The 26,239-nt window shown below is 48.1% G+C and overlaps 1 protein-coding gene across 4 annotated transcripts in view; it reads left to right on the top strand.

The window, feature by feature from the left end:
- Nucleotides 1–24,389, top strand: part of TTC28 (tetratricopeptide repeat domain 28) — a 104,868-nt gene extending 80,479 nt beyond the window's left edge. For 3 of the 4 annotated variants that reach the window (XM_005524337.3, XM_088064800.1, XM_014253836.2), the window contains 11 exons: nucleotides 1,211–1,376; nucleotides 4,050–4,190; nucleotides 8,175–8,319; nucleotides 9,212–9,391; nucleotides 10,461–11,181; nucleotides 12,838–12,962; nucleotides 14,018–14,249; nucleotides 14,665–14,741; nucleotides 17,617–17,746; nucleotides 18,276–18,383; nucleotides 18,916–24,389. In XM_005524337.3, coding sequence (XP_005524394.2) covers nucleotides 1,211–1,376; nucleotides 4,050–4,190; nucleotides 8,175–8,319; nucleotides 9,212–9,391; nucleotides 10,461–11,181; nucleotides 12,838–12,962; nucleotides 14,018–14,249; nucleotides 14,665–14,741; nucleotides 17,617–17,746; nucleotides 18,276–18,383; nucleotides 18,916–20,537 — 3,647 coding nt within the window. In that variant the 3' untranslated portion in view covers nucleotides 20,538–24,389. The remainder of the gene's footprint in view (nucleotides 1–1,210; nucleotides 1,377–4,049; nucleotides 4,191–8,174; nucleotides 8,320–9,211; nucleotides 9,392–10,460; nucleotides 11,182–12,837; nucleotides 12,963–14,017; nucleotides 14,250–14,664; nucleotides 14,742–17,616; nucleotides 17,747–18,275; nucleotides 18,384–18,915) is intronic. The other variant, XM_088064801.1, reaches the window with a different exon arrangement.
- The last annotated feature ends 1,850 nt before the right edge of the window (nucleotides 24,390–26,239 follow it).

Below are 26,239 nucleotides of genomic sequence, written 5' to 3'. Positions count from 1 at the left end.
AGATAAAAAGCACTATTTAGATGGCACGGAAAATGCTTCAGAAAGGGAAGGAAGCACTCACACATGCCTGACTTAGATGGGATGACAGTGGTTGGAAGAGACACTTTTTGGGAGCGTTTTGCAATGTTGCACATTTGAGTGTAAGATGGGATTGTCCTGCTGTGCATCCAGGCACTAATTGGCTCTTCAGGCCTGTAGTTTGGACAGTAAAATGCCAATAATTCTGTAGTATCACTATCAGGCTGAATGTATTAAAATTATATAGGATACGCCACTGGGCTTCTTGATCAGTCTCCTCCTTGCCCAAAGTGAGTCTTGGAGAAAAGCAATTGCAGTGTTTGAGTCCAGGGTTTGTGACTGTCTCTTTGAAGGTTCTGTCAGGTGATGGGAAGGGTACAGGCTGTGGTGCTTCAGGGGTTTTTCTCAAGAAACTTTGCTGGGAGCTCAGAACCTCTTGGCTGTTGCTGTGTTTGCTGCTGTTGCTGCAGGAGGAGTTGCTTTATTCTTTGTTCCTCTGCTCTTCTCTAGTTGGTGTAATAATTGATGCTGCTAAGGCATCCAGAGCAGCCTTTTACTGTTGATCACAGGCTGCAGAATTAATTATATCAGGAAGAATAGAGCAGTCTGAAAGCAGGAAGGTTTTATCTGCAGTAGCAGAGGAATTCTCAGCAAAACAGGAAGTGGCCTTTATCTGGTTTACCCATTGTGAAATGCTATCTTTTAATAATTCACTGTGCTTTAATCCATCTTCTTCCCTTTATTATAGAGTGAAATCACAGTGTGTGATGTGAGGAGGTTCTGCTGTAGTAACAACAGTCTTGTTCAGCCTTGTGTGTTCAGTTAATTTGCTCAGAGGCTGTTAATAGGTATTTTTCATGTGCATCGATTGAAATGTGAATTACTCTAGCAGGAGCTTGTATGGAAGATCTGGTTTATAATTTATATGAGTGCTGCAATAGCAGAGGCATTCTGAGCATCTTGTAAAAGCTATTCTCTGTCTTTATGCCTTTGAGCCATTATCTGCAAAGTACAAATCTAGATTTTAAAAACAAAGCTGGGGATGCTGGGGAAGTTCAGTGGAGACCTGAATACTTTGTCCCAGTTATGCTGGAAATGCCAAATGCTTGAGGCTGTGCCATCTTCTTAGACAGCTGCTGGCAGCACTGTTCTAGCCCTGCAGAAATAACCTCCTGATTCTGGTGCCTTGCAGGAATTCTGAAATTCCATGAGTATTATCTGGGTGACAGCCTGACAGAAAATGCTGGGGACTTCCATGAAGCCAACAGCGTGGCCCTGCAGATGCTGACAAACTCGGCACTGGAGCAGCACATCTCCAGCGTGCGGGAGGCTCTGGGAGTGGATTCCTACTACACGAGGTGAGTTGGGATCAGAGGGGTCTAACATCCTGGTCTCTGCTCTCCACCTGAATTTATAACGTTTTGGGATGAGCTAATTGGCTGAGAAATCTGAGAACTGAGAGTCAGAGAAGGGGTAAATTTTCAGTGCAGCAGCAAAAAAATGGCTTTGCTTTTGTGACCATGATTATTTTCCTACCAAACAACTCTATGCACATGCAAATAAGATCCAAACACACAGGCTGTGTGGTGAATCCGTAGATTGGATAAGGAGGCAGGTGCCATGTCTGACTGCATATGGACAGATTTCTTCCTGCTTACAGTTTCCAGTGTAATTAATTCTCTTTCAACGGTTTGCTTTGAAAAACTGCAAATACCATAGGAATTCTAACCACCCCCCAATATGGCTTGTGGCTATAGCTGAGTAAATAATTTAGATCCCACATGTTGATTATTGAACCTTACCCTGCAGACATGCAGATACACAAGATCCATAACTGAAATCTGCAGTTGGACCTCATGCAGCAGTTTTGCAGATAGTTTTTAGTCTCATTAACTGTTTGTCACCACAGATTCTCCTCCTGGCAAAGGCAGTCCTTCAGTCTTCAGGTTCTGTGATGAGTTTTTAATTTGCTGGGATGTCAGCTTCTTCCTCACTGTGTGGTAATGGTAGGGGTATGTTTTTGGTTAAGGATTCTGGGTTTAATGCTTGTCTCCAAGATCCTTGGACCAGTGTGGTACGATCATAGGCAGATGTTCTTTCCCCATGTCAAAATCACGTGCAGGGAACCAAGCAAACAAATCTTGGCTGTTCCATGTGGGTGAACATCACTTTCTACTTTGAAATTTCTTCCCTGGGTGGTTGGAGTGCTTCCCCTCAGCCCCCCAGGGCCCCAGCAGAAGCTGCCAGCCTCAGTCCCAGCTCCAGTGCTCTGCCCAACACCGGAGAGCAGCAGGGTGTGAATATGCTCAGCACATGTGAAGGAACTTGACTGCTCAGTCCCTGGCTGGCTGGAGAGCTCTGGGGTTCAGGTTGAAGAGTTGGTGCTGTCCATACTGCTGTGAGCAGGGTCAGAGGTATTGCTGAGTCTCCAGAGCATGTCTTCACACTTTCTGGAGGGGAAGGGATGCACAGGATGTTCAGTTCCACACTGCAGCCCTCAGGTTCTGCTAGAAAGGTTCTTTTCAGCTGGTCTAATTAATCCTCAAAGTAGCGCATTCTTGCAAAAAAAAAAGAAGTGTAAGGGATTTTAAAGTCTGCTTGAACTTGTGTCAGAACAGACTCTGCTCTCTTTAGGGAGAGCATGTGACCTGCTCTCTTGGGTTCATGAACTCAAGATTTTTGCCTCTTTAAGGAGCTGTGAGTGTTACTCCAAACTGTGCCAGGACTCAGAGCTGAGCATGTCTCAGCTGGAGGAAAAATGTGCAGGGAGAAGCTGTTGACAACCTTTTCTTCTCCCTTTTTTCCCTTATGTAGTTTTTTTTTATCCCCTGTCTGTGGTTCAGCTGTCCCCATTTCAGTGTTCATGAAGTGATTGGCTTTTGTCAGGACTTAGCAGGTTATAAATCATGTTGACCCGGAAATTCACTCACAAGAGATTCATGATCCATACAGCAGCAGAGGTACAGCTCTAGTTGCCTACACAAGTATGGGTTGTATGTTCATTTAATTCCTGTCCTCTTTATTGGGAAACATACCATTGAGGAGAGGCTTCAAGCTGTCAGGGCCCCAAAAAGAAGCAGAAATTAAATGCAAGGAGGCTTCATCATGTAGCATCGTAGGTTTATCTTAAGTGTACAGATTCCAAGGTTTATGATGTGCCATTGTTGTGGTTTAGGAATGGTACTCCCCAGTTTAGTTCTCCCACTGGGACTCTCCAAACCCCAATACAGCTTGCTTGCTCCCTCCCCCTCTCTCCCTCCTTCTGGTGGCTGGAGAAGAGAATTGGAGGCACAAAATGTGAAGATCACGGGTTGAAATAAGAACAGTTTAATGGAAACAGCAATGAGACAAGGAAACAAACAGTAACAGCAGCAATATTAACAATGAAAGCAAACAAAATAGAGAGAATGATTCACATGCAAAATGCTCACTAAGCCCAACCTAGCCCACCATGAGCACTCCAACTGCATGGAGAAAATTTAGATATTAATGTCAGGAGACTGGGAATTTAGAATTGTTGGGCAGTTTCTCTGTATTGCTGCTGCACTTAGGGCATTGATAGAGTAAATTGTTCTGTGCTTTCCCTCTTTGTATAACAGGAATGGCAACACAGCTCCCTCTGCTATGTCACTCTTCACCAGTGAAGGAAGTATGTGGAGCTTGAAGTCTCCAGACTGTGGAGATCTGGAAAGTGCTCACACGTGTTCTTAGGCAGATAAGGGTTGAGTTGCTGTTTCCTGCAGACTCAGCTTTGCAGTGTTGTGCTGCAGCTTTAGAAGTCCCTGCCTGCACTGCACAGTAAGGGCTCTGCACTCCCACGTGTGTGTGCCACTCACTAAACCTTAAGGAATCCCAGAAGAGGAGGAAATGAGGCTGGTACTGACAAAAGGCAAGCCAGGGAAGATTTGGCATTAGCATTGTTTGAGCTTCTGTTTGAAAAACATTTTTGCTTGGACTGGCTGAGCATTTATCATCAAGCTGTTGGTTCTTCTCTCAGCAATGACCCCTTCATCTCACTGATTCCCCCCCAGAGCCTGTGCTAGCAGTGAGACAGAGAGTGAAGCTGGGGATATCATGGACCAACAGTTTGAGGAGATGAATAACAAGCTGAACTCAATGACTGATCCAACTGGCTTCCTGAGGATGGTCAGCAGGAACAATCTATTGAACAGGTGAGAATGTAGCACTGCTGCAGGGATCAGCAAGCAGGGGATATCTTGGTGATGGGCTGCTCTCTAAAGTGAAAGTTCAGGTGCAGCCAGTGCCAGTGCTCAAGGGGAGAGGCAGCAAGGACTGGTCCCAGTTGTAAGTGATGACTGTCTAGAGGAGCAGCTGTTCTGAATTTGCTCTTCTCCTGGCCAAGTGCTGATTTTGAGAATCCAGGCAGTTGCAGGGGAGCACTGTTTTGTCCCTGCTGTGTGTGAGATGTGGAACTTGGAGCTCTCTCCTGCACACTTGTTACAGAAATACAGGTTTCTGTTGAACTCAAGTGTTGTACCAATTAGATGGGAATATGCTGCATTTCCAGAGTTACAGGACTGTACTAGCTGCAAGTCTCCACTCATTTTCTGCTTCTTACAACTTGTTCTCAGCCTTTCACATGACTGTGCTGATTAGGGATTAGGGCAACCATTTGGAAAGAAAATTGAAGACAGAATTTTTCCAGCGTGGCTGCGTGATGCAACCCAGGGTTTCTGACTGGATCTGTGCTCGATTGTGGTTTATGAGCACAGGATACCCTAGGCCTTTCTCAGCTGGAAAAGCAAATGTGATCAGCCTAGAGTGTTGTGAGCCACCATTGGAGCTTGTGAACTGTTACAGTATCCCCACGGAACTGGGGGCTGCCTGCTGGCACCAGCAGCTGGCCTGGTTTTCTTCTCAGAATCCACAAGCATGTCTGTTCAAGCTGCTGCACTGATGAAGGACTGTGAGTACTTGCTAGTTTGGGATCACACAGGCAGATCCCCAGAGTTGCTGAGATGTTTTGCCAGTTTATCAGGCTTAGAAAGAGAGGAGATTGTCCCTCTGATTATAGAGGGAAGTAGGATGTGATTCTGTTCCAGGGAATGCTAATCTTCAGGAGCAGTGCAGGGGTCAACCATGCTGCATCTCTGTCTTTCTGCTCCACAGGAGCTGTATACATTACTTTGAATCCTGACCTAGGAGCTTAGCTCAGGTGTCTTGTCAAGTAAGTAGTTTGTAGTTCTTAGGAGCAGCCCAGGGATGGAGCATCTTGTGCACTTAACTAAAAGCACCCTCAGAAGAGAAGCAGGGGAAACATTAGAACAGCTGTGTGTGTGATGTCCTTGCAATAAGCACTGAGCTGGAAAAGTAAGGAGAACACTGCTGGTTGGCCTCCCTGCCTGCCCCTCTCCTTTTGCCTCTGGAGAGGGACCTGGGGATGGAGCTAACATTGCCACATCTGTTTGCAGCTGGCTTGCTGAGCCTCGAATTCAGGGTAGGTGCTTCTAAGCACAGAATAGCAGGATTTTTTGTCAGTTCTGCTTAGGAAAGCAAACTTGGAGGGTTAGCAGTTCACCTAGGAAACTTCTGAGAGGTTATGGGCTTTGTAGGAGAAAGAAGCAATGAAGGAACACTGTGGTGATCTCAGAACAGGGCAACGGCTGTCTGAGCTGAGGATGCCACTGGTACAGCCACCAAGACAGGCACACTGGCTCATGTCTTCTTGCAGCTTCTATTTTCTCTGCTTCTTAGGTAGGGCAGGCTGACCAGGATCATTGGAGCCTATTACTGCCCTCAGGGCCTGACAACTTGCCCTAGAGAGCCATACAGCCGACCTTTTCCAGAGCAGAGGGATGGGGGCATCCCTGGGGGGCTGGCCAGCCCAGGCAGATGGGACAGCAGTGGCTGGGGATCCTTTCTGTGGTGATTCTCTGCCCTCCAGGATGCAGTGCTGCAGATGCAGACCACCCTAGCAGAGAGTGCTGGGGTGGGCTGTGGGTTTTTTGCAACCACAGGTGGGTTCTGGAGATACTTGTGGATCCTTGAAAGGATCCACAGGGAGCTCAGATCTGGCTGTTTTGTGTGTGTGTGTGTCAAGATCCTGAATGTGGATCTAGGGCTGCATCTTTAATAGGAAGAGTCTCTTTGAGGAAGGCTTGATGGGTATCCAGCTTCCCGAGGCTGTCAGACCCTGCAGCACCAGGCCTGACTTCCAGCACTCCCAATGGCTGTGCTTGGCCATGGGGAGTATTTGACTTGTCCAAAATCCTAATTAGTGCTAAGGCAGGAGCAGCTCCGTGCTGGTTCTGGGATGAACCCCTCCTTCTGCCCAGGCCAGCCACTCATCCTCAGCAGGCAGAGCCAGCACCTGTGATGGTGGTGGTCAGCCAGGTCAGTCTGACCCTGTTCTCTGAGGCTTTGCTTTGTTCCTGCATCTCTAAGACAAAGGGAGGGAACGGAGCTAAGCCCCGGCTGTTTGTGCTGTTTTTCCGCTTGCTGCAGGCCAGGCTGCCTGTACAAAGGGTTATAAATCAGCAGCACTGCAGAGTCTGAGCAAAGGCTTCCAAATGAGAGATTTCACTGTTCAGACATCAGGGGAACCTCTGCATTGCAAGAGCAAGGTAGAAATCATCAGTGCACCTAGAGCCTTTTGTTGGCTTCTTTGGGAGAAAAGGATGGGCTGGCCAGGGCTCCTGGTCAGCTCCGCTTGCCACAAGAGATCTATCCATCCTCCCCTGTGGATTTGCTCACTCTTTGTGTACACACCCACACACACATGCAGAGGCAGGAGATGTGAGAGATTTATGGTGCTTCCTTGGTTTTGTTCTCATAAAAAGCAGTCTGAGTGGTGAAGAAATAAATCTAGAGCTGCTTGGCTGGGAAACCCAAGATGCAGGAGAGCTTTGCTGATTGGAGTAATCAAGCCCTCATTCCCTGTAGTAAATGACTGTAACAATCGCTGAACATGGGCTGTGGGGCTGGCAAGTGCTGCCTGCTGGCAACAAGCCACTCAGGGTGGATCAGAGCACAAGGTCCTGAGGGACCACTGGGATATCCCTGCAGAGATTTTCTTCCCTGATCTGATTTTAAAATCTGTGCTTCATAAGGCTGAGCCCTGCAGTCAGATGCTGTGATGAAGCAGGGCAGATGGGTGTGAGGGGAGCACACAGCTCATCAGCCTGTGCTGATCCCCTGTTGCACAAATCCCCCAGACAAGTTTCCAGCAGGTCTGAGCAGCATACTCGTCCTGTCACTGGAATCTTGGGTTGGAGAGTATGGGCATCAGACACCAGCCTTTTTTTGGCATTCTAAGGTTATTCCTATATGCCCATAAGATGGAAGTTCCTTGTGGGTGGTAAGAAAACTACAGGTTTTAGGCATGATATGAGCTGTGTCAGAAGGCTGATTGCAGCAGCTGAGGAGAGAAGGAGAGGGAAAAATGCAATTTCTGAGTCTGTGTGTTGGTATGTATCAGAAATGGTTGGGGTATGTCCCAGACCTCCCTTCCTTTCCTTTGAGGTCCACCTGCTAAAATGTTTTGGAAAGTTACCCTTTCCAGATAAAATGATTGTTTGTGGCCCCAAGCCAAGGATAACATTTCTGGGGAACACAGCTGCTGGGCTAGTGAGCACAGAATGGGGCAATTTCATTTCCTCAGCAGGGCAGACACTTGTGGCTGCTGATGCCGGGAGATCATGTGCAGAGCTCTGTGGGAATATCAGAAATGGGCACCAGGTGTTGCACAGCAGTGGCAGAAGTGCAGAATCTTGATGTCTTGTGCTTTGCCTGTTGTCACATTTCCTCTGATATCATACTAGGTCAGTTGGTGCACAACCCAAGTGCAAATCCTCCTGGGCTGTGGTCAGTTGTCAGTGGGTCTCATGCCTGCCTGCACACGGCTGCTACCCAAACGTGTGCAGGAACGACTGGGAACAGCACCTCAGGCACTGGAGTGTGTAGAGAAGCTCCATAGCAGTGTCATATGCTGTCTGCAGCTGGTTCATCCTGCCATTAATGTCACTGTTCACTCAGGTGTGAAGCTGAATGGGAGACTGAAGTCCTCCCATGGAGCATCTTACACAGCAGAATCCCCTGGGTGACAGGTCCTGGCTCATGTCACTGTTGGAAGTCAGGGCAGCCACAGGGAAGCTCAGATTCCTGCAGCTAACTTCTCCCTTGCCTTTTGCCCACAGGAGCTGTCAGAGCATGACCAGCCTGTTCAGCAGTACCATGTCTCCTGTTAAGGATGGAACATCATCACTTCAAAGGAGGCAGACTTCTTTCACCAAACCCCCACTCCGTGCTCTCTACGACTTACTGATAGGACCCATGGAAGGAGTAAGCTTTTGGCACAGACACTTATCAAAACCTTCTCGGTGTGGGAAAGCAAGAATAGACAGCTTGGGGCTGGTTTCTGAAGTGTGGTATTTTCACAGACCAGTCTGGATTGGAAGGGGTCTTAGCGACCATTTAGTGTTGAGAATCCAGAGACAAGGATCTAGTCCTGCATACTTGTTTTTTTTGTGGGCTGCCAGTGTTTACAGCTGGAGCAAATTTCAGTTCTTTGAAGTTACTCTTTCCTGGAGTGAAAACAAACTGGTTTTATGATACACTAGATGAATAAATTTCCAGTTACGTGGGACAAGGAGCAGTTGGCACATTTTGTGTCCAGCTGCATGTTCCCTATTGATTAATTGCTCTGCTTCACTTTTCCATCCAAAAGATGCCTTCTGGTGACTCTGAGTTGATGACAAATGTCAAGTGTCTGGAAGTGGAAGCCACGGACACAATCAGTCTGTAGATTGTTCGCTCTTCAGAGGAAATGGCTATTTAGAAATATCAGAAAGAATAGTCTCTGGCAAAGGATGAGGTGTTGACAATACTGACAAGGCATAGGTGGTTGGGGTAAGCCAAGGTTTCAGGCTGGGGCAGAAGAAGCTGCAGTTCCAGGGTGAGGCTGACCCCCACTGGGCTGAGGCCAGGATGATGACCCAGAGCAGACAGGTCAGTGCCCTCAGTGCTCACTTGTCCCAGTGGAACTGGCTGGGCACAGGTGAGCAGCACTCCAGCTGCACAGGACATGTGCTCATCTGTCACACAGAGCGTGGCCCTGATGTGGCTGTTTCCAAACCCAGCATGGGGTCAGACTAGAGCCTGATGCTTGGGAAGTGCAGGCAGGGATGCGGGTGGAGTGAAAGGGCCAAATTAATTCTCTCTCCTTTCTTTTCAGGGTTTGATGCATTCCAGTGGGCCTGTTGGCCGCCACCGTCAGCTGATCCTGGTTCTGGAGGGAGAACTGTACCTCATTCCTTTTGCTCTCCTGAAGGGCAGTTCTTCCAATGAGTACCTCTACGAGCGCTTCAGCCTCATTGCAGTGCCATCCATCCAGTCACTGAACCCCAGCTCCAAGGTCTGACACTGCTTATGAAACCCCTCTCACAGAACCTGTCCTGTGTGTGCAGGTCCTGTACATGCTCAGAAAGCAGCAGCTCTGTCCTGCTGTGCCAGAGATGAGAACAGAAACCACAAACAGGCCACCCTGGGCTTGAGGAGCATGCTGAGCACCACAGCTCTGAAGTAGGTTCTGAGGTAGTTCCTGCAGCACAAAATCACAGCCCTAGGCATGCCAGGAAGGACAAAGGGATTGGATTATTTAGGTATCTTCTTCTAAAGAATTGCATGTGCTGGGTGTGGAACTACATGGCAGACTACAGAGATGTAGGTGTCTGTGATCTGTGCTGAGCTTCCTTGCCAAGCTGACTGTTCTGTCACACTGCTGGTATGTTCATCTCCATTTTAGCATTCTGAGTGGGGAAGGCCACTAATGTCTCAGGACACCAAAGCTATGAGGGAGAGCAAATCTCACAGGTGAATCCTGCAGAAGTATCTTCATGCTGAGGTTTGGCAGCAGCATTTCTAATGCCCAGGTCTCTGGGAGAATGCACCAAGTCATATTTGCTCTTGCTGGGCAGCATTTTGTGGCACATTTTGGTTTGCCCTGGTAAGCACAGTCAGTGGAACAGCAAAAGGGTCTGAATCTTGTCAGCATTACTGCCCTTCCATTCAGTATCAGCTGCCTGCAGCACCTGCTGCTGGCAGTGCTGACACTGATCTTGGAAATAACGGGTGCGAGGAACCTCTTGGGGAGTGATTGCAGGTAGTGTTCCAGTAATGTGAGAACCTGGAATCTTCTTTATGTTTTTAGCTCTGCTGCAGCCCTCAAAAGGACCTGGGCTGTATATGCTGCTTTCTGTTCTTACTTTTTTGTTCACCCAAGATCTGGGGATAGAAGTCTTGACCAGACTCAAGCAGAGGTGTTCCTTGGAATATCTAAACAGAAGAAACTAAAGAAATGCAGTCATCCTGTAATTATGACAACCAGACTTATGTTTAGAACCAAAGGGACAGGATATTTTATTACCAGCACCATAAAACCCAGATCTTTGAATCCCATTTTCTCTTTCTCTTTCTCTGTGTAGTCCCATGTGAGGAAGAATACTCCTGCTTACTCCAGTTCTACCTCAATGGCAGCTGTGATAGGAAATCCCAAGCTCCCTTCAGCAGTTATGGACAGGTGGCTGTGGGGACCTATGCCCTCTGCAGAAGAGGAAGCATATATGGTATCTGAGTTACTTGGCTGCCAGCCCTTAGTCGGCAGCTCATCAACAAAAGAGAGAGTCATGAGTGCCCTCACTCAGGCAGAATGTGTCCATTTTGCAACCCACGTCTCCTGGAAACTGGCTGCTTTGGTCCTGACACCCAACACTGACAGCAACCCAGCCAGCAGCAAGAGTTCTTTTGGGAACCCCTACACAATCCCAGAATCTCTTAGGATGCAGGATGATGCCAGTGATGTGGAAAGCATCTCGGACTGCCCCCCTCTCCAGGAGTTCCTGCTTACAGCAGCTGATGTGCTGGATCTGCGTCTTCCTGTCAAGCTAGTGGTTCTTGGCTCTTACCAAGAGTCCAACAGCAAAGTCACTTCTGATGGAGTCATTGGCTTGACAAGAGCATTCCTGGCTGCTGGGGCTCAATGTGTCCTTGTGTCACTCTGGCCCATTCCTGTGGCTGCTTCCAAAATGTTTGTGCACGCCTTCTACTCCTCTCTCTTAAACGGGATGAAAGCCAGCGCAGCCCTCGGGGAAGCAATGAAAACCGTGCAGAGCAGCAAGCAGTTCTCCCATCCAGCCAACTGGGCAGGTAGGAAGAGTGTTCTTCTGGACAAATCAGATGGGGTTTCTAGGGAGCTGCCAAACCATGAGCTAAACAAGGAGCAGTGCTGGCAGGTAATTGGGAGCAGTGTGTGCCCTGTGCTTTCCCAGAATCCAGCCCCTGTGCCTCAGACCCTGATTCAGCTGAGTGTGGCTGAATGTCAGTGTCTCAGAACTCATCAGCATTTCACTGGGCACAGTAGGTGGGTATGGATTGGGTATAATTAGAAGCAATTGTGAGGTGAAGTGTTTTTCATGACTGGAAAGAAATAAAGTGCAGTACAACAATTCATTCTCTATGTTTCAAATCTCCAGGCTCATGCTTCCTGTGTCCATGGGATGGAGTCAGCTGGAGCACACATTTAGACTTTTTAATGGAAAATTTAGTGACACTTCAACAGGAGGCAGGGGAAGTGCTGCTAGAAGCAGCAGCAGCAAGTAGCTGTGATTTCTGTGACATAAACATTGTAGGGCTTATTCCTTTAGTCCTTTTAGGAGACAGGTTTCCCTTGCTTCTGTTGAGAATGTCTCAGCAGTGTCAGCTCCTTGTACAGTGATCTGTATGTTGAGATTTGGAATGAAAAAGTCTTGGAGCTCAGCAGTGCTGTGACAGGAATACGTACAGATAACCTAATTTTTCTTCCTGGCATGAGGCCTGGTTTTTGAAAGCTGCAGGCATTCCCCAAATTGATTTTTGCACAGGCAGCAGAACCATGTTATTTAGCTCAGGAAACTGTGGTGAATATGGCTCTGGTGTGAACTGCAGATGGCTGGAGGAGTGGGAACTTGTTAAAATGAGTCAGGCTGACAATGATTTCAGGCATGTTGAGTCCAGCGTTAGGATGTGGTTCAGGTAGTACCAGCTCTGAGCTGAGTACAGGTTACTGGCCACAGTTCAGATGGGATTTTATTTTCCTTCCAAGATTTTTTTTTTTTGTCTCGAAGGAAAAGAGCATTAAAAAGCCCCAAAAGTGACCACTTCCTAGGCAGAAAAGAAGAAATGTGGACATGGTGCTTGGCATTGCCAGCAAGCAGAGGCTTTCAGCTGCTCAGGCTGTCTGAGTACTGCCCCTTCCATGGCACTGTGCAAGTTCATCACACACAGTCCCTGACTTCACTGCTGACCCTTGGCACTGGGTTTTGGACAGAGCACCAGAGCCAGGAGCAGCTGCATCCTCACTGCATGAATGAGAAAGGAGATGTAGAGCTCTTTGTGCTGACATCTGGGGAGTCTGGCATTGAATGGTGCATGAACCAGGACAGGTTTCTGACCAGGACAGCGAAAACTTCCCATTTCACAGTTCTGTTCTGTGACCACTGTTGGCTTGTGTTGATTTCTGTGGCTGTCAAGGAGACCTTCAGTGTGCCTGGACAAGTTTAGCTGCAATCCAGTGGTTTTCTGATTGCTTGAACAGGAAGACACTATTGATTTAATAGCAGGGGACAGTAAGAAGTATCTAGAAACTTTCTGGAAGTTCAGTCTGCATGACTGGGCAGGGTGTGGGTAGCAGCTCTGGGAAAAGAATGTCCCTGTGCAGGGTACAGTGGACCATGATTCACTGGTCTGAGGGAAGAGGACATCTGAGTCTGGTTTGAACATTTTCCATAACAACAGATTGATTGTCTCTCACTCTGAATCCTGCAGGCTTCATGCTTATTGGGAGTGATATGAAGCTGAACAGCCCTTCTTCACTGGTAGGACAGGCCCTGACTGAGATCCTGCAGCACCCTGAAAGGGCCCGGGATGCTCTGCGTGTCCTCCTTCATCTGGTAAGGGAAAGGAAGCGCTATTACAGCCATGAGCGGCACCACAGCCCACCTAGTCCTGAGACACCCTCACCTGAGGGCATGAGTGGAACAGCAGCCACTCCCTGATGTGCAGCCACTCCCACTTATATATATGTATATATATATATATATATACACACACCCCTTCATTCCTCCTCCCCTGCCATGACGTATCCTCTTGCAAAACTCCGGGTCAGTGTGGAAAGACTTGGACACCTAAGGAAGTGTTCAGTGCAAAAAGAGGCAAAGTAAGCAAAATCTTAGATTGTATTGTGACAGAATCTTCCTCAGACCCATCTGGTTTGCATTAGCTGTTGAATTGGGTTTCTGCTTAAGGGGTAAGCATTGGGATTAATTGTTTATACAGGGAAATAGCTACGAACATGGCAGTCATGGAAACACAGAGCCCAGTCACTGCTGTCTCTGCATATTTGGAAGATAAGAGGCCCTTCTGTCCCCATCTGTGCCACCAGTCTGTCCTAGGGAACAGTGGGACTGGAGCCAACTGCCAGGTGGCTGGAATGATCACTCATGACTTCTAATACTTTTCCTCCCAATGCATCATCTGTGGTCTCACAGGAGTGTGAAGTATCCATAGAATGATAGAAACCTGTGAGTGTTGCTGGTCTTCCCAGTTGCTGGGGGTTGTGGACACTCATCTCTCTTTCCTGTCAGCCATGTGGCTGCACGCTCTTTGTCTGGTAATAAGCAATCTGGAACCCCAAGGTGAGCAATCTTTTGGGGAGAAATGCAGCTGCCAGGCTTAAAGGAAGCTGTCCCAGACAAACTGCTACTTCGTTTCCTATGGCATTATTGTTCCCAGTGTCCCAGAGAATATTGACACTCATCACTGTGATGTTACAGCTGTGAATGCTGAGTTACTGGAGCTTCTCTTTTCAATGTCCTCTCGTGTGAGACAGGCCTGGATCAATCTTGGATTTGCTGTCTCCCAGCTTGCTGTTCCAGTCTCTTCTCTGTGTAAAAAGAGGCAGTCAGTAACAGCATCTTGTACAATAAGCTATGTCATTTCCCCACAGGTGGAGAAATCATTGCAGCGAATCCAGAACGGGCAGCACAACTCCATGTACACCTCCCAGCAGAGTGTGGAGAATAAAGTTGGTGGCATTCCAGGCTGGCAAGCACTCCTCACAGCAGTGGGATTTCGTTTGGACCCACCAGCCAGCGGCCTCCCTGCAGCAGTGTTCTTCCCAACCTCGGACCCTGGGGACCGGCTGCAGCAGTGCAGCACCACCATCCAGTCCCTCCTAGGTGAGAGGAGGCAGCTGTGGGCCAGACCAGGCAGACATCAGCCTTTCACGCCTTTCTGTGATGTCAGCATGTGAAGCAGGGATGTTTTACATCAATGAAATCAATGTATTCGACTGGGAAGAAGTTCTAAAAGTAAATGTTAACTGAAAATTTTGTCACAGATGAGAATCATTTGCTGCTGGGTCGAGTAAGTGTGATGTGACTGTTCCTCTCTCCCAGCTCTCAGTCAGGAAACCTGTCATCAGATGCAAAGTGGGAAGACCTTTTGCTTTCTGGAAATTGCTGCTGCTTCCAGAGCTGTCCAGTGATGTGGGGGAGAGGTTTTAGGAATTAGCCGAGTGTGTATTCTGTTCAGGTTTGTTGCATTTTTTGCAGTCAAGAAACAGATACAGATGTTTCTGCTGATGTTTTTCAGGTTTGCCTAACCCTGCACTTCAGGCACTTTGTAAACTTATCACAGCTTCAGAAACAGGAGAGCAGCTTATCAACAGGGTGAGTTGGGAGGTATTCCTCCAGTACCAGGTTCCAAATGACTCTTCCCAGGTCAGTAAATTCAGAAATACACAGAATGGTTGATGCCTGGTTTATCAACGCAGAGCTTGCTAGGAGACTTGAGGGTTGAAATTCTAAACTTGCCTGTTTGTATGAATGAAAGTGAGTGTCCAGAAGGAAAATATGCAGGTGGGTTACTGGGTTGCATGGCCCTGGGGCTCCCTGGCCAAGTGAAAGCATGATCCCTACAGCAGTGTGGGGGTGTTGAGTAACAGACCCCTAACTGCTGTTGGGCCACCCTGCCTAGTCCCAGTTGACTGCTCATTGCCCACCATATCTGGTGGAGTCCCAAGGTATGGTTGACTTTGGACAATGCAAGGTCTGTCAGAAAACTCACTGAGCCTGTGCTGCTCCTGTGTGTGCTCACAGCTCCGTGGGAAGGATTTCTGGTCTTTAGGAGAAGGGCAGTACTACCTGTGGGGATGGGATTTCTCCCTGCTCCCTCAACCTCCTTCACACTCTTCCCTCTCCCGTCTCTGGAGCATGCCTAGCCTAACCTGACCTTTCTCTGCGCCACCAGCCTGGCTGCTTTCCATTCCATGGTTCTTACTGTCCTGAGTGCTCCTGTAATGAGATTTCTCTTCATCATTTGCCTGCTTTAGTACGTGGACACACTCACACAGGGAATGGGCCTATATGTCACTGTCTTTCCCCTTTCCCCCTGCAGAAGCATTCCAGGCAATACTGTGGTGGGGAGCTGGGATTGGTTCTGTGTGGTTGGGCTGCCCTTCCTTCGGTCACATGGAGTCTGCAGAAAAAGCCAGAGAAGAGCCTCAGCTTCTCTGTTACCTGCTGAGTGGCTCTGGCAGCCCACTAGGATGAGTCTGCTCCAAGGAAAGGATTCCTGATAGGATCCTGTTAGGATCTGCAGCAGAGTTTGTGGTGTTTCCAATGCCCTTGGTGACCAGTGTCCTTGGCAGTGTTTTGCCTCTTGCCTTGGCTCTCATCAGTGCCTGAGATGTGTGTGGTTAACCTCAGGGTTATCTCCCTCATGGCTACCCAAGGGAGGCGAAGTCTTCAGGGTGTGAGGAGGACAGGACAGCGTTCCCATGGCTCAAAATGCCTTAGAGTGCTAATGGAGTGGCTTCATGATTGCTGCCCTGCCTCAGATAATTAAATTACCCAAGGAAAAACATTCAGCTGGCTGTGCACAAGTAACAAAAGACACACTCACCCTTTCCTTGCTGCCCCACAGAATAAATACTGGCAGGGATATTGCAATTTTCTTCCATAGCCCAGACCCCTGGCAGAATTTCCTTTTGCACCAGTCTATCCTGTTACATGTTGGCTTTCAGCAGTTCTCCTCTACATTGTGGTTATTGCTTTTTTCCTCTCCTGCCTCTTGGCAGTTCATGGTGCGAGCAGCTGGGGCTCTGCCTGTCCCAGAGGAAAGCAGACTTTGTTCCAGACAGAAGCAGAATGTCAGACATTTCAGTCAGTGGGTGCTGCTCCTTGGTTTTCCTGAGTGGGTGACCGGCATCACAGGGGAACAGATACTCTTGGTATGAGTTGAAGCAGCAAGGTGGGAGCCTGAATGACTGCACTGGATAGGAAACGCTTATTTTGAGTGCAGAAGAGAAGGTAGGAACCACAAAAGTGAGAACTTTAGATTACTGAGTGTGCAAGGAAAACTTAGGGATTTCTGACTACAATGATGCCAGTACTGTGTCCCAGAGGAAACAAGAGAAGGGCTGTTTTGTGTTCAGCCTCCTGCCAGTGTGGGTTGGCCTGAGTGTCTGCCTAAGTGTCTCAGCTGTCATGAGCTGGGCACTCCCAGATTCCAGCTGCCTGTTCCCATGCTGTTGGATTCACAGCTCAGGCCATTTGCATTGCTCCCTTCTTTCTCTGGACAGAGCATCTTGCAGTCAGGGTGCTGGCTCACACATGGATGTGTCCCTGCAAGGTTCCTCAGCACAGGCACTTTGTAGCACAGAGTAACCCATGTTCTTTTCTCCTCTTTTCCTTTCTTGTTACCTGCTGCCCGAAGGCTGTTAAAAATGTGGTGGGAATGGTGAGTATGATGTGCACGGGGATGACACTGCGGTGCAGGGTGAAATGCTGGGGTCGCTGCAGACCCATGCCCTGTGCTGCAACGTGTCTGCACCCACTCTCAGGCCTGGGATTTGCTCCACAGAGCTACTGTGGAAAAAGGCCTGTGTAAGCTTTTGTGGGTTGTGAGAGATGGGTGGTCCTGAGGTTAGCTGATCCCTGATTAATGGCTTTCCATCCTTGCTGCCCTGGCTGTGTTGGTGAATTAAACGGGATCCTGGCATCTTAATTTGTGTCAGATCTTCATAAACACATTTTCTCTCTAGCTTGCTACTCCTGTCCCTTAGGCACAGTTGAGAAACTTCTTTCCTGGAGGCCGTGGAGATATTAGGAAAGTCTTCCATGGTTTCATATGACTTGTTCTGCCCAGTTAATGAGTTTCTTAGGTTTTGCATAAGGAGTATGGCTCAGTCATGGAATGGGCTTTATTTCTGTGAGCAGCCCCAGAGTATCTCTTTCCTTTTCTTTCCCTTCACAGATGTTCCTGCTGTGCTTCCTTCTTGCTCAGTTTCCACTGGCCACCCCCCAGCCCTCACCCCTGGTCTGTCCCTGCCTTTGCTGCTGTTCCAGTCTGTCTGACGTTGCTGTCCCTGAACTGTCCTTCTTCCCAGACCTTCCCATCTCACTGCTCTGTTCAGGAGCAGCAGCTGAACTGGGTGTCCAGGGAAAGGGTGTCCAGGGAAAGGGCATTGCCTTATCTGTGGCTGTAAGAGAAACAGTGATGTGACTTGCAAGGAATGGCTAATGTCTGTATTGCTGTCTTCAGCTGCATCAAGTCCTGGTTCAACTTCAGGCAGGCGAGAAGGAGCAAGATTTCCCCTCTGCACCAATCCAGGTCTCCATCAGTGTCCAGCTCTGGAGGCTGCCTGGTTGTCATGAGTTTCTGGCAGCTCTAGGTAGGAAAACATTTATTTCTGTTGTCTCTCTAAACCCATTGCTGGTGTTTCATGTGGGAGCTTGAAGCACTGATAAGACTCACAGCTTCCCATTTGTCTGCCTCCTGCAGCCCAGCCTGCATTTGCCAAATTCCGAGGTCTCTGCTCTTCAGCTCCATTTCTGTGAGAAAACCTGGAATTAATAATAAATGTTTTGGCATGTAGGACACTGTCCCCTGAGATGTGTTTGGTATATAATTTCCTGACAACTCCAAATAATTTGCCACTACAGAAGTGTTGACAGGAGTGATTTGTTAATGAGTGTGTGTGTTCCCAGTACAGCACCACAAAGCTCCCAACACCTGGAGAAGGTGTGCTAAACAATAATAAATAACAACAATAAACTGCACATGAGAGGTGAAGTCATCCTTCTGAGGGTGCTGCAGGCTGTCATACCTCTCTGTTCTGTCTGTTATAAATGAGATTACTCTTATTTGAGACAGAGGGTCTTTCTGTGAGCTGTGATTTTCTGTTCCATGTCCCACTACAGGTTTTGACCTTTGTGAAGTTGGTCAAGAGGAGGTCATTCTGAAAACTGGGAAACAAGCTACCAGGAGGACCATGCACTTTGCTCTACAATCCTTGCTGGCACTTTTTGGTAAAGCTGCTCAGTGTGTTTTTTCTCTTGTGTCATCAGATGATTTGATCAGAATGGCTTCTGCTGAAATCTCACACTCACATCTTTGCAGAGGTTACATGTGACACACAGACCAAATGGGATACAGAGACTGGAGTAAATGTTATTTTTATATGGGAAAGACTTGTCTGAGAAAAATAGATAGATAGATAGATAGATAGATAGATAGATAGATAGATAGATAGATAGATAGATAGATAGATAGAGATAGAGTCCAGCAACTGGGGGACCTGTAACTCATTCTTTGTTTTGAGATATAAAATGCTAATGAACTGAAAACTTCCATCTAGGATACCTGGACAAAGGTTCTTGCCTGGGCTGTGCAGTTCTTTTTCCTTGTCTAAGTAGTAGTTGATTGTTCTGAGGCAACATAGAGCCTGAGGGCATGTTTTGTAGCATTTTCTCAGTTCTGATAGAATGTTACCTGGTTTTATTTGATTTTATGGTGTATCTAGGGGTGTGGTTGCACATACTCTTGTCTTTTCTTTTTTAGATTCTACAGAGCTGCCCAAGCGTCTTAGCCTGGACAGTTCCTCATCACTGGAGTCACTGGCTTCTGCTCAATCTGTTTCCAACCCTGTAGCTCAGTATCAAAACCCTCCATTCTCTCCTACCTGTCCAGACAGCATTGCCTCAGATGCCATTTCTGTGTACAGCCTGAGCTCCATTGCTTCTTCCATGAGCTTTGTTTCCAAGCCAGAGAACATGCTGGATGGGGCAGGACACAGAGGACGGCAGGATTATGAGAGGCCCAAAAATATCTATCCACATAGGTCTGCAGCTCAGAGCCAGCTGTCACCACAAGCCACTGCAGCCAGCAAAGATGAGGAAGAGTATGAAGGTTTCTCTATAATCAGCAATGAGCCTTTGGCCAGTTACCAAGAAAACATAAAACCAAAATTTTCCCCTGACCACAAACAGCCCAAAACTAGTCAGAACGGAGGCATTAAAGTATCCATCAACTCCAAAGGGAGCATAAGTACTCCAAATTCTCCTGTTAAGATGACTCTCATCCCCAGCCCAAATTCACCTTTCCAAAAAGTTGGGAAACTTGCAAGTTCTGATACTGGGGAATCTGACCAGTCTAGCACTGAGACTGACAGCACTGTCAAATCCCAGGAGGACAGTAATCCAAAGCTTGATCCACAAGAGTTGGCCCAAAAAATTCTGGAGGAAACTCAGAGTCACCTCATTGCTGTTGAACGTCTTCAGAGAAGCAGCAGCCAGATCAGCAAGAGCAGCAGTTCAGAGGAGGGGGCTCCCAGCCCGGCCGGCGTGTCTGCGTTCCGCTCCTCGGAGACCAGCGCCTTCAGCCGCCCGCTCAGCTCCAGCCAGAGGAACCAGTCTTCACCTCTTGCGATTAAACCAAAGCCTCCAACGAGGAGTTCATCCCTTCAGAAGGTGAGCTCTGGCTATAACAGCCCCACAACATCGGAGATGTCAAACAGAGAAGGCACAGGCCAGTACAGTGGGCAGCCATCTCCAGGTTGTGATTCACATGGGTCCCTAACTGAGCAGCCTCCCTTTAAACTCAAGTACCCCAGCTCTCCTTATAGTGCTCACATTTCTAAATCACCCAGAAACATCTCTCCGAGCTCAGGGCATCAGTCTCCTGCTGGCAGCACTCCATCTCCTGCTCTTTCTTATTCCTCAGCTGGTTCTGCTCGCTCAAGCCCAGCTGATGCCCCAGACATAGACAAATTAAAATTGGCTGCCATCGATGAAAAAGTGCAGGCGATTCACAACTTAAAGATGTTCTGGCAAAGCACTCCCCACCACTCCACTGGCCCAATAAAGATTCTCCGAGGAGCTCCTGGAACAATGACTTCTAAGAAAGATGTCCTCAGCTTGCTCAATTTATCACCACGACACAGCAAAGAAGAAAGTGCAGAGAAGCTGGAACTGAAGGACCTGTCTATTGGGCAACACCTTGCTGCTTCGCCACAGAAGATCCCTCCAAATGGACACAGACACCCTGAAACCACAAATGCCATGACATCAGCTCATTCCTCACCTGGCAACTCTCTGGGAGCTGTGCGTCCCCTGAGGCTGCCAGCTGGGAACGGGTATAAATTTTTGTCACCAGGAAGATTTTTCCCTTCCTCCAAATGTTGAAATGTCCCAAGTACCAGCTGATGACTTACAGTCTTGAAGTATTTGCTTCTGCCCACTTGCCTTTACCGAAACAGAACCAGTAGCTAAGCAGCCGTGGTCATGCCCTCATCTGGCAGTGCCCAGGGATGGGACAGGCTGGCCTGCTGTCACTGTGGGGGCACACGGCCTCACACACATGGGTTTTCATTTCCCTTATCAGGACCTTGGCCACTCACCTGATAACAGGTTTTTTGTAGTATTCAGTATTCGCAGCAGCAGGTGCAAAGCATCTGGTTGTCTGTTCATTAAATACTGGCTTTTAAGCCACCTCCTCATATTTCTTAACCAGAAGTTTTACAGCTGGCTTTTTGTACAGAAATTACACATATCAGGGGTTGGAGAGGAAAGGGAGAGGAGGCAGAACATTCCTGTGTACCACAAAGAACAAAGGTACAAGGGTCTGCCTGGAGAAAGATGAGCCATTTACTCAACTGCTTTCAAAGGCTGACAGAGAAGACCACATGCCTCTAGATACTTCTGCCAGGTTGGCCAAACCAGAAACTGCTGTCAGTAAAACTCCATAGCAGCAGTAGCTGGCAGTTCTGTTGCATCATTTAGAGACTGGAGAAACAAAGACAAGAGGAGAGAGGTGCCCTATTCTAAAATCTGCATCTCAGGTAATTTTTTTTGGAGGGAGAGCCCTCAGATGAGACTTTGCTGGTTGGTCTGCTCAAAGGAAATGTTTGGGGCCTAACAAACCAGGTGAGCCTGTGTGTGTGGTAGTGTGTGTTAGAGAGACAAGTTCTGGTTTTATTGAGTGCTCTGGTCTCTCTGGCACACCACATTGTGAACTTCTTATCCTGGCAAGTTTTGGGCAGTACTTACACCTCTGTCTGCTCAGTGAGCACAGGAAAAGATTACAGATGCCACAGCTCAGAACATTATTTTGCTGTTCCACAGCAGGCAAGAATGTGACATCAGTGTGTATGATTCAGACATCACCTGACCAAAAAAAATCCCTCTTTGATCCTGCTAAATCATTGCCAGGGCTCAGTGCAGGTCTGTGAACCTTTTCCATGCTGTGGAGGCAGGTTTCCTTTGGAGCAGGTGTGGAAACAAGTTTCATTTGGAGCAGGTGTGCCAGTGTAAGCAGCTGTTGGCACAGCTGGAGCCAGAAGGAGAGGCAGCAAGCGGAGGGGCTGGATGCAGAACCTGAGTGCCCTCTGACATGTGGAGGAAAGGGGGCCAAGGGCTCCCCCAGGGCAATATGTACAGTCAGCATCCCTAGGCTAGGTGGGGTTTAGGAGTTAGGGGCAGGCTGGAGATGGTTTCTAAGTGGCTGTGGAATGCAGTGACGTGATCAGGATCCCAGTGATCATTTACATGCACTGAAGCCGTGGGCTTGTGGCAGCATCGACCCCGCCACGTGAGCTCAGATCCACGCAAGTTATTCACAGGCTGTGAAGTCAGAGCACTGTATCACCAAGGTTCTTGGTGTCTATTCTGCACTCCCAGAATTGGCTGAGTGACTGAAGGCTAATCACTTCACCTCTCCGTGCCTCGTCTTCCCTTTCTATCTAAATGGGGATAGTAATACTTACCTACCTACCTCACAGAGGTGTTGTGAGGCTGAATTCATTAGGCCCTGAGTTTTAGCTGGATCTTAAGTCAACTTCCAGTCTTGCAGCTGACTGGAGAGTGCAGGCAGCTCTGTGGACGTACCAGAGGTACGTTGCTAATGCAGAGAATTGTACTTAGCATGGCTGGATGCTCTTGTTGTAAACATGGATCTGATAATTTGTGATTTTCTTAGGGATCTTGGAGGAAAAGCATGATAGCAGGGCAGAGAATGCAGTTCTGATACGGAAACATGAAAATGCTTAGGCTCAGCTTACAGGGCATAATCAGATGCATGCTGTGAGAATATTCTGGAGTCTGCTGGTTTCATCCTTTTTATCATCACAAGAAATCAACACAAGTACTAAAGGCAAAGGATACTGGGCTGGGTTGTTAGAGCCAGCTAACAAAGGAGGGGGGATCACCAAAGTTTTCAGTGCAGAAAGAGTAGTTACCTACTCGTACACAATGTAGCAGAACAGTTGAGTAAATCTGTTCAACTCATTATGATGCAAGTTATATGTCTGTACATGACATCTTCCTGTGATGGTTTGGTGCTAAACATCATCTTCTTGTCATTTGGCAGAAAAACTTAGAATAGTGGGCCAAAATGAGTCAGCACAGCATCTGCCCCTTGTGGAGACAGTGATGCTGTTGATCATGCCACTTGCTATGGTCACAGGACTGCTGAGAGACTTCATGTGACCTGCTCTGTTTCTAACCAGCATAAACTTTTTGAAACGACATCCCAGGAACACCCAGGATGGAAGTGGGCAGCTTTTTGTTTATAGCAACAGCAAATACTCCCTATAGTGCTGCATAACACGCCAGAAATAGGCCTCTTCGTTGTAGTTTACTTCCATAACTAAAGGATCTTTTAACTCGTAGAAATTCTATGCTGCCATTTTGTTACAACCCATTTCTGTGCTCCAGCAGGTTTCATGCTGGCTTAAAGCTTTCAGACAGAGCTAAATTGGGGTGGGGGGTGTGGGGCAGTTGTTCTTCTGTTGTTGTTTTTAAGGAGGGGGGAGCATTAGAAACAGGGAAGGGTTTGGATGTAGAGAAAGTTCAGTATTTGGGGAATTTGATGTTGTATAAATATGGAAGGTGAGTGTCACTAGAACAAGTCTTTTGGGAAATAGGTCTCCGTTGACTTGGCGCAGGTCACTTCCATTGGCTTGCCAGGAGCCATGAAGTGCATGCTTACTCGTGGCTGGGAGACACTGCACACCTTGTCCCTCACTCCTCCACCTCCTGAATGAGAAACCACCCCTTTGTGAGGAAATAAAGAGTTTTAACAGGTTTGCCCAATACGTGGAGAAATTCAGGAAATGAAAATCACATGTTCTCCATTTGCTATTAGAATTCCTTCTTGTGGGTTTAATGCATTTGTCGTTGTTGTATTTGTGCATGGTACAAGTGACAACACTGCGTAATACAGTGAGCAATAACAATTAGGTATTAACCACTTTCACGTTAAACCTGCCACATGCAACTATTCCCCAAGGCCATGGAATGTTTTGGTTTTGCCCTGTACGTTTTACTGCGTGAGATTTCAGATTTTTTTTATTGACTGTCTTTAGCTCCAACTAAATGGGAACAGTAAACAACCCCTGTGATAAAAATCTAGTTTAATTTGATTTTGTTGGTTAGCCTGTACCTCTGGCCTGATATTGGTTTTCCTTCTGTTTAATCATACCTTACTGAAACAAGGAAAAAGCATTGAGGGGGTGCTACACCTGTGCATATCACTCTAGGCCATATTTTCTTTCATTAGGGCAAGCTCGTTCTGTGAACATCTCTTCCAAGTTGCAGAACAGATCCAGGGGCACAGAGGTGTCTGTGAATCTGTTAGGAAGCACTGGTAGTTTCAGCTGGATGGTGATAATGGGTTTGAGCAGTTTCTGGTTCATTGCATTGCCATGCTGCCCAGCAGGGCTGCACGTGTGTGTGTGGTCACTCGTCCCCTCAGCTGCAGAAGAGCGCTGGAGACGGTGACCCAGAGAGGATGGTCAGCAGAGGCTTCCCAGCAGCAGCCCTTCAGCACTCACTCTCCCTGTGTGCAGTGTTAGCCATGTTTGGCCTCTGTGGACTTTCTTTGTAAATTAAAACTCTGTTTCCAGACAGCATTAAACTTTTTATATTATGAAATTTACCATGTAAAAAGATTTTCATATTTTTATTGAAATTGCTAAGGCATTTGGCCTTTTCTTCTTTGTGATTTCAGTGTCTATTAAAGCATGAGTTCTCTCAGTGCCTCAGTCTCTTGATCTGGAAGGATGTTGGGGAAGGGTGGTTGTTGTCTGTGCCAGGTCTGGGGTCAGCAGATGTGGCTACTTGTGACACTGTCGTGTGTGGCAGGATGCTGCTGTAAACAGAGGCTTGGGGACTGAGCAAACACCAGACAAATGCTGTCCATATGGGGAAGGAGCAGCAGCAGGAACTGCACGCTGCCAGCATTTTGAAAAACCAAATAAAGGAAAATCCTGAATGCTTTGGGAAACAGAGATTTACAATCCCCTCCAACTGTGCCCCAGCACAGCCCTGACCACTGCTGCGCCTCATGGCCTGAGTCATCATCCAAGGACTTCCATGGAAGTGTGTCCATAGGAAGAGCCTGCTGAGGCTTTTCCTTACGGCCATTGATGTGGGGAAGGAGTGTTTGGCAACACTGAATTTTATCTGGATTTCTGCTGTGTAAATGCCTCATTGGTTCTGGCTCCTGGCAGAGGAAATGAGGGGGATGATGGCTTCTCCAGGGAAAGGGGAGCCAGGGAGGCTGCAGAGAGGGTCCTGTGTCACTTCTGGGAAAAAGGCACCTCTGCAACACAAGTGTGGAGCCTGTGGTTGGTTTCTTTCTTTCCAGTTCACCTGCTTTTACGTTTGTGCATTTCAAACAGAGGGAAAGCAAAAGTCTGCGTGGCTGTGGAAAACATCTGGTAAAAAAAAGAAAGCTAATGCTTAGCAACTAGAAAGCAAATCAATATATTTAGAATACATTGTTTTAAGTAAATCCTGTAGTTTTCCTTGAATTACAATTTTTGAGAACCTCAAAGCGTGGAAGTATGTTTCCTGGCTGCTTTGTTCTTAGGGCAACGTGTTGCTACAGGATAACTTCAATATGTAAACAAGGATAAAGCCAATTTCAACACACAGAACATGCCTTGGGTGGTCCCACCCCTCTGCCCCCATTCGGGAGCCTCGGTAGAACTTCTCCCTGTCACACTGTCCTGCACTGGCCAGCATCACTGGAATTCCTCTCCTCCAGGAGCAGTTTTCCAGGTTCCTCACAGCCTGGAAGGGCTCCACTTGGGGTTGATTTCAGCTTTTTTTCAATGTTTCTGAACTTTTAGACCTGCAGACTCCTTTCATTTTGTAGTTTATAACGCCAGCTGAAGGTCGAAGTCTCAGCCGGGCTGAACCTTGTTAGGTTATCAGGTCATTATTAATCCCTGTCGTCCTTCTTGTGGCTGCGATGGAGACTAAAAGAAACGGTCTCACAAGAGGGCGGCATTGGCCGCGGAAACCCAGTCTGCTACAGATTTGGCGTGGTTTCATTTGCGTGGCAATACAGGGGCAGTCCCGAGTTAACTGGGATCCGCGGGCAAAGGATTTTGCTTGAAACAGATAAGGGGAAATTTAGATTCCCCCGGTGTGGAGGCGGAGGAAGGGACCGGCAGCGGCGGTGCCAAGGCCGGCGGAGCCAGCGCGGTGCTCGGTGTGACAGCGGGAACGGGCTCCCCGAAATTCATCGCCTCTGCAGCTTCTCACTTCCCGCGGTGCTGGGGGTGACCCCATTCGGCAACGGCGTCGGTCCGTGAGGGCCCGACACCGCGGACCGGGTAACCCGGGGTGTCTGGTACTAGCAGCAGCCGTTCCCGCCCGCCGGGCAGTGCGGAGGGTCCGTCCTGCTGCCGTACAGTGCCTCGGTACCCGGAGCCGCCGGCCCCGCGCCCCAGACAGGCCCCGACCCCGGTTCCGCTCCCGGTCTGCGCTCCCCGGTTCCGCTCTCTCTGGCCCCGTGTACGGCGCCCGACGATGACGTCACCCCGCCGGCAAGAGCGGGAGGGCGCATGCGCACCGGAGCAGTCCCGGCGCGTTCTGAT

This window comes from Pseudopodoces humilis, chromosome 20 (genome assembly GCF_049639895.1).
Source record: "Pseudopodoces humilis isolate 2021_Gansu_Grassland_sample_001 chromosome 20, ASM4963989v1, whole genome shotgun sequence".
Taxonomy (NCBI): Eukaryota; Metazoa; Chordata; class Aves; order Passeriformes; family Paridae; genus Pseudopodoces; species Pseudopodoces humilis.
The sequence above is the reverse complement of the archived record's forward strand: the minus strand, read 5'-3'. Positions and strand labels throughout refer to the sequence as shown.